Genomic DNA, 6511 nt, shown 5'->3' on the forward strand with positions numbered 1-6511 from the left:
TTGGTCAATCCTTAAGATGCTAGCATACAAATCTATCAAACTTCCAAGTTCAGCATTATAACAGTAACTGTACTATATTAACATAATTACGCTAACCCAAACTTCTATCATGGCAACATACAGATAAATTAAGCTATCATGGCAATATCGGAACGCATTATTAAACATAAAAGATAAGAATACATGTTTAATACAAAAGACAAGCGTTTCGGATAAAAACCTGAAAAAACAGAACTAATCTGCCCGGGATCGCAGGGACTCGCCGGGATATCCTCCGGAAAATAAAAGCTAAGCTAACTACTAACTAAAAACTAACTAAAAATTGAAAATATAAATTGAATTGTATGTTGAGTGTGTCTTGGAATGAATGGAGAAAGGCCCTTAAATAGACCAGAAATTTGCCAGCATACGCCTGGCAGGCCGCATGGCAGGGCGTATGGCAAGGCGTATTTGGCAGGCCGTATGGCTGGCAGACCGCATAGTGGTTCGTTTGTTGGCACATATCTGGCAGGCCATTTCCATACTGGCAGGCCATATGGCAGGCCGTATGGCAAGCCGTATGGTATGATGGTCAGCCTTTGATTCACTGGATCGTAACTTGATTTCTTGTCTTTCACCGTTTTCGCTCTAGAATCTTCGTTTTAGCTCCGTTTTACTTGATTCTTTTTGCATCGCCTTTGTAATTACTTAATCTACAAAATCAACCGAAAAATCGATAATTTTGCCGACAAAGTTTTTACCTTTATTCTTTTAGGGCTTAATTTAGGGGGTAAAAACGTGACTTTTTGCCCGATATCACTTTTCAATTATTGAAGAGCAAATTGTGCCGAGATCCGGTGTTAGTGTTACCGGAAGGGGTGGAAGACATGGTAGTGTATTGTGATGCCTCGATTAATGGGCTCGGTTGTGTTCTTATGCAAAGGGGTAAAGTGATCGATTATGCCTCGAGACAACTAAAAGAGCACGAGAAGAACTACCCGACTCATGATCTTGAGTTGGCGGTGGTGGTTCATACGTTGAAAATTTGGCGCCATTATCTTTATGGTGTTAAGTGTACGATTTATTCTGATCATAAGAATTTAAAGTACTTCTTTAATTAGCGTAACATAAACAACCATCAGAGACGATGGTTGAATTTGTTGAAGGATTATGACCTTGAGATACTTTACCACCCGGGTAAAGCTAATGTGGTTGCGGATGCGTTAAGCCGGAAGAACCTAGTTCCGAGTTTGCAAGTAAAATCGTTACGAATGATTCTTGCTAATGATTTTCTCGAGAAGCTCGGTGAGGTTAAAATTGAGGAGATAGTTAATCATAAGCATGAAGAGCGAATTCATGGAAAAACGAAGCCGATTATCCCAGGCATGCATAGGTTGTTGTATTTTCAAGGTCGGGTATGGGTGCCAAAATTGGGTGGTCACCATGCGGTGCTACTCGATGAGGTGCACAAATTGAAATATTCTATTCATCCGGGTGCTACAAAGATGTATATTGACTTGAAGAAAGTGTATTGGTGGCCCGATATGAAGCGTGATGTGGTTAAGTATGTTGAGCAATGTGTTACTTGCTTGCAAGTTAAGGCCGAGTATCAAAAGCCTTATGGTTTGGTGGAACCGTTAGAGATCCTGAGGTGGAAGTGGGAGCACCTTACCATGGATTTTATCACTAAATTGCCAAAACAGCGAGAACCCAATATGATACAATTTGGGTAATCGTCGATCGGTTGATGAAAGTGCCTTGTTTCTCCCTATACGCGAGGCGATTTCATTGGAGATGTTGGCAAGGTTGTTTATTAAAGAGGTGATTTTGAGACATGGGGTACCGGTGTCTATTATTTCGGATCAAGATACACGTTTTACTTCTAGATTTTGGGGTAAGTTCATACTGAAATCGGTACTCAAGTGAAATTGAGCACCGCTTTTCATCTTCAAACGGATGGTCAAAGAGAAAGGACCATCCAAACCTTGGAGGATATGCTTCGGGCATGTGTGATTGATTTTGGTGGAAGTTGGGATGAGCATTTGCCATTGGTGGAGTTCTCGTATAATAATAACTACCATGCTAGTATTGGAATGCCACCATATAAGATGCTTTGTGGACGACGATGCCGAACCCCGATTTGTTGGAGCGAGGTGGGTCAAAAGGAAGTTGGTGGTACCGAAGTGGTTCTTGAGATGAACCAAAAGATTGATGTGATTCGTGCTCGCCTCAAAGAGGCACAAGATCGACAAAAATCGTATGCGGATAAGCGTAGGCGACCGATTGAATTTAATGAAGGTGATATGGTGATGCTTAAGGTGTCACCATGGAGGGGTGTAATTAGGTTCCGAAAGCGGGGAAAAATTGCTCCTCAGTTTAGTGGACCTTTTAAAGTGTTGGCTCGTGTTGGTGAAGTTGCTTATCGTTTGGAGTTACCCTAAGAGCTTGCGGGAATCCATAACACATTTCATGTTTCCTATCTTCGCAAGTGTCTTGTAGATGACTCAATATGGGTACCATTGCGTGAGATTACTCTAAATGACAAGCTAAAGTATGTGGAAGATCAGTTTGTTATTCTTGATGAGAAAGTTAAAGAGATTCAGAATAAGAGAATGCGGACTTACAAGGTGCAATGGCATCACCGAAAAGGGTCTGAGTGTACTTGGGAATCGGATGAATTTTTATTGGAACATTTACCTTCGTTACATGCTGTGTGGATAGCGGGGACGCGATCGGGTCTAAGTGGGGGAGAGTTGTAACACCCTGTTTTCTGTGGGTGGAACGACGTTCCAAATTAGAGGAACGACGTTGTGATCAAGGAAATGGGTACCAGTGAACAGAACGAGTCAGAGTTTGTTTCAAGAACGATGTTGTCATAATAAGGAACAACGTTATTATTTAGGAACGATGTTCCAATTGCAGGAACGACGTTCCTTCGACAGATCTTAGATTTTAATTCATTTTTAAGGGTTCCAAATGAAGGGCAATATGGTCTTTTCACACATGGACGACCTTATAGCTGATGGATCAGTTTTAGATCCACTTCAATTGCATTTTTCACTCACTCAAACACTCTCAAACTTTATAGAGTGAGAAACCCATTTCTTGAGAGAGAAAACTTGATTTGGAGAAGAAGAAGGTTGAATCTCACCAAAGTTCAAGAGTTAACCTTGTTCATCCCATTTCTAGCTATATTGTGATACTTAAAGTAAGTCCTAACTCCAATATTCTTTCAGTTTGGTGTTAAGGTTTGGTATTGCATGTTCTTGATAAAACCTATCTAACTCACAAATGAGTGTTTGAAGCTAGTTGTGGGTGTTGTTGACCCTTGTTCGTGGGTTTTTGGTTGGAAAATGTTTTGGTTATGTGTAGACTTTCAATTTAGGCATAATCACTAGTACTAGTGATTTTTTTGGTGAATGGAACCAAAATAGGTGTCTTTGGTAGTGTATTTTGGGTGTAAACCCAATTTGGGTCAAAATTGGTCATTTGGTTGAATTGGGTCATGGAGTGCTCCTAGCATTTGACCTTGAGTTGTATTTAGTTGAGTTTGGGACCAAATCACTAGCTTTTGGTGATTTGGGGAGTTTGGGTCTTGTTGGACCTAGTTGGTGTTTTGGGTACAATTTGGGTCAAATTAGCACTTGTGAGTTTTTGGTCAAGCTACTAGTGTTTATAGCTTGATGTTGTGTTTATGATAGGTGACTTGCTCTTGGATCAAGCTTAAAGTCCTAGAGAGGGTTTGACTCATCGAATTGCTCAAGGTGAGTGGAGTATCTATATGTGTGTGTATATAAATCGTTGCTTGCGGGTTTAGTGGCGAGTACTATCTGATTGTGAAGGATTTACTCTTCAATGGCCACTTGGTGCATTGTGGTGAGTGATGTCTCTAATGTAAGACTCGTTCTTCGTTGGCCACATTGCGTTTGGGGAAAGTGGTGAGTGCGATTAATTTGAAGTCCACTCTTCGTTGGCCACTTGTGATGATGCGGGAAGTATTACCAATGAGACCACACTTTTTTTTGACCACATTCGGGTGTATATGGTAGTGCCATCCGGGAGGCGCTTTTGTTGGCCATGTAGACGGGTTATTAATGCTAATCATTTGATGACTAGCACGTTTAGGATTGGTTAACCATTTTGCGTTCGTATGATGTATTTTGGTAGTGTAGCGTGTTATATTATTGTTTATGTAATTTAACATGCTAGCTTGTACTTGGTCGTGTATACTTGCTTTAGAGATGCTATCTTGTATGCGGTATGTGTAAGTTGCTCAAGTAAGTGGTTTATGTATGTATGCATATAAGTATTACACTCACTAAGCTTTGTAGCTTACTCATTCGTTGTTTACTTTTTTTTATATATTGTGGTACATCGAAGGATAAGGGTAAGGGATTGGCCTAGCTTGCTTGTGGCGGATTTTGAGAAGGCGCTTTTTGGTAAAGGTCCTGACGGTCATGCTCATTAATGTGTTGTTTGGTTAAACAATTGGTTAAATTTATGGGTCTTGTGTACCTGAAGATGTAACTCTTAACTTGTTGTATTTTGAAACTTGTGATAACATTTGAACAAGTAATGTAACAAAACTTGTGTTGTTGTGGTTCATGCCAATGTTCAAAACAAAAATGTGTCGTATTTTACAAGTTAATTGTTAAATTGGTTTGGGATCGTTTCAATTTAGTGATGTGATATTAGTTTCAAAAGTATATGTGTTATACATAATTACAACGTGAGTGAAATAATAGGGATTATAACTATTTATATCATGCTAAGTCATGCTTAATTAAAAACAATAATACGATAGAAATTCAAAACGTTTAAAAAGAACATTATATTGAGTAAAATACCATTTTTGTCATCTAGACGACCTCGAATGGCAAGACACCTTCTCGAAGTCTTGCCCCTTGTTCTCTTTTAGGGCAATCTTAAAAATTTCTGCAAAATCTGAAACCGGATATTATGCACCGCCAAATGTTACTCCATTTGAGGGCGCATATTAATGGGTTCAAAATTTATATTTATTGAATTGATATTAGTTTCAAAATTATATGTGTTATACAAAGTTATAATGTGAGAGAAGTAATAGGACATAAAACTATTCATACCATGCCAAGTCATGCTTGAACAAAAATAATAATATGATAGAAATTCAAAACGTTTAAAAAGAACATTAAATGAGTAAAATACCATTTTTGTCAACTAGACGACCACGAATGGCAAGAAACATTCAGGGAGTCTTGCTCATTGTTCTCTTTTACGGTGATCTTAGGATTTTCAGCACAATCTGAAACCGAAAATTATGCACCACTAAATGTTACCCCATTTAGCAGCGCATATTAATGAGTAAAAATATATATTTAGTAAAGTGATATTAGTTTCAAAATTATATGCTTTATATATAGTTATAATGTGAGTGAAATAATAGGCCTTAAAACTATTCATACCATTATAAGTCATTCTTAAAAAAAAAAATATATGATAGAAATTTAAAACGTTTAAAAGTAACATTAAAATGAGTAAAAATACCATTTTCGTCATCTAGACGACCTCAAATGGCAAGACACCTTCAGGGAGTATTGCTCCGTGTACTCTGTTAAGGTGATCTTAAGAATTTCAGCACAATCTGTAACCGAAAATTATGCACCGCCAAATGTTACTCCATTTGGCGATTTGGCGGCGCATATAAATGAGTTGAAATTTGTATATAGTAAAGTGATATTAGTTTCAAAATTATATGCATTATACATAATTACATTGCGAGTGATATAATAGGCTTTAAAACTATATATACCATGCTAAGTCATGCATATAAAAAGGAATAATATGATATAAATTGAAAACGTTCAAAGAGAACATTAAAAATGAGTAAAATGTTTTTTCTCGGCATCCTGACGACCTCGAATGGCAAGAAAATTCCGAGAGTCTTGATGTTAGGTTCGTTTTAGGGTGATCTCTAGAATTTCAGCACAATCTGAAACCAAAGGTTATGCGCCGCCAAATGTTACTCCATTTGGCGGCGCGTATTAGTGATTTAAAAATCGTATTTAATGAAGTGACATTAGATTCAAAATTATATGCGTTATACATAATTACATCGTGAGTAAAATAATAGGTCTTAAAACAATATGTACCATGCTAAATCATGCATACACAAAAGGAATAATATGAAAGAAATTCAAAACGGTCAAAAATCGAATAAGGCCAAATTGAAGGCTTTCGAGGTTTCGTTTCGAAAAATATTTGGGACAAACTGAAATGTCCCGTTCATATTGATTATAAACGTTCCATATTAATTGATTTCATCGCGAGGTTTTAACCTCTATATGAGACTTTTTTCAAAGACTGCATTCATTTTTAAAACAACCATAACCTTTATTTTCTCGATAAAGGTTTAAAAAGCATTACGTAGATTATCAAATAATGATAATCTAAAATATACTGTTTACACACGACCATTACATAATGGTTTACAATAAGAATATATTACATCAAAAATAAGTTTCTTGAATGCAGTTTTTACATAATATCATAC

The 6511-nt window shown here is 37.3% G+C and overlaps 1 protein-coding gene across 1 annotated transcript; it reads left to right on the plus strand.

Annotated features, from left to right (window-relative positions):
• Positions 1–914: 914 nt before the first annotated feature.
• Positions 915–4447, plus strand: LOC139870975 (uncharacterized). The gene is made up of 5 exons (XM_071858754.1): positions 915–1007; positions 1101–1543; positions 2066–2388; positions 2479–2734; positions 4360–4447. Exons 1-5 carry the CDS (start codon positions 915–917, stop codon positions 4445–4447), a joined length of 1203 nt encoding a protein of 400 aa, XP_071714855.1.
• Positions 4448–6511: the final 2064 nt, after the last annotated feature.

The sequence above is a fragment of the Rutidosis leptorrhynchoides genome, chromosome 1 (assembly GCF_046630445.1).
Source record: "Rutidosis leptorrhynchoides isolate AG116_Rl617_1_P2 chromosome 1, CSIRO_AGI_Rlap_v1, whole genome shotgun sequence".
NCBI classification, from domain to species: domain Eukaryota; kingdom Viridiplantae; phylum Streptophyta; class Magnoliopsida; order Asterales; family Asteraceae; genus Rutidosis; species Rutidosis leptorrhynchoides.

What these genes read in the sequence shown, in the direction of transcription:
- LOC139870975 (XM_071858754.1), top strand. Translation starts at nt 915, where the DNA reads ATGCAAAGGGGTAAAGTGATCGATTATGCCTCGAGACAACTAAAAGAG. An exon ending in ATCTTGAGTTGGCGGTGGTG is followed by an intron (nt 1,008 to 1,100) that starts GTTCATACGTTG and finishes TTCTTTAATTAG; the next exon opens with CGTAACATAAACAACCATCA. An exon ending in GGTCTAAGTGGGGGAGAGTT is followed by an intron (nt 2,735 to 4,359) that starts GTAACACCCTGT and finishes GGTACATCGAAG; the next exon opens with GATAAGGGTAAGGGATTGGC.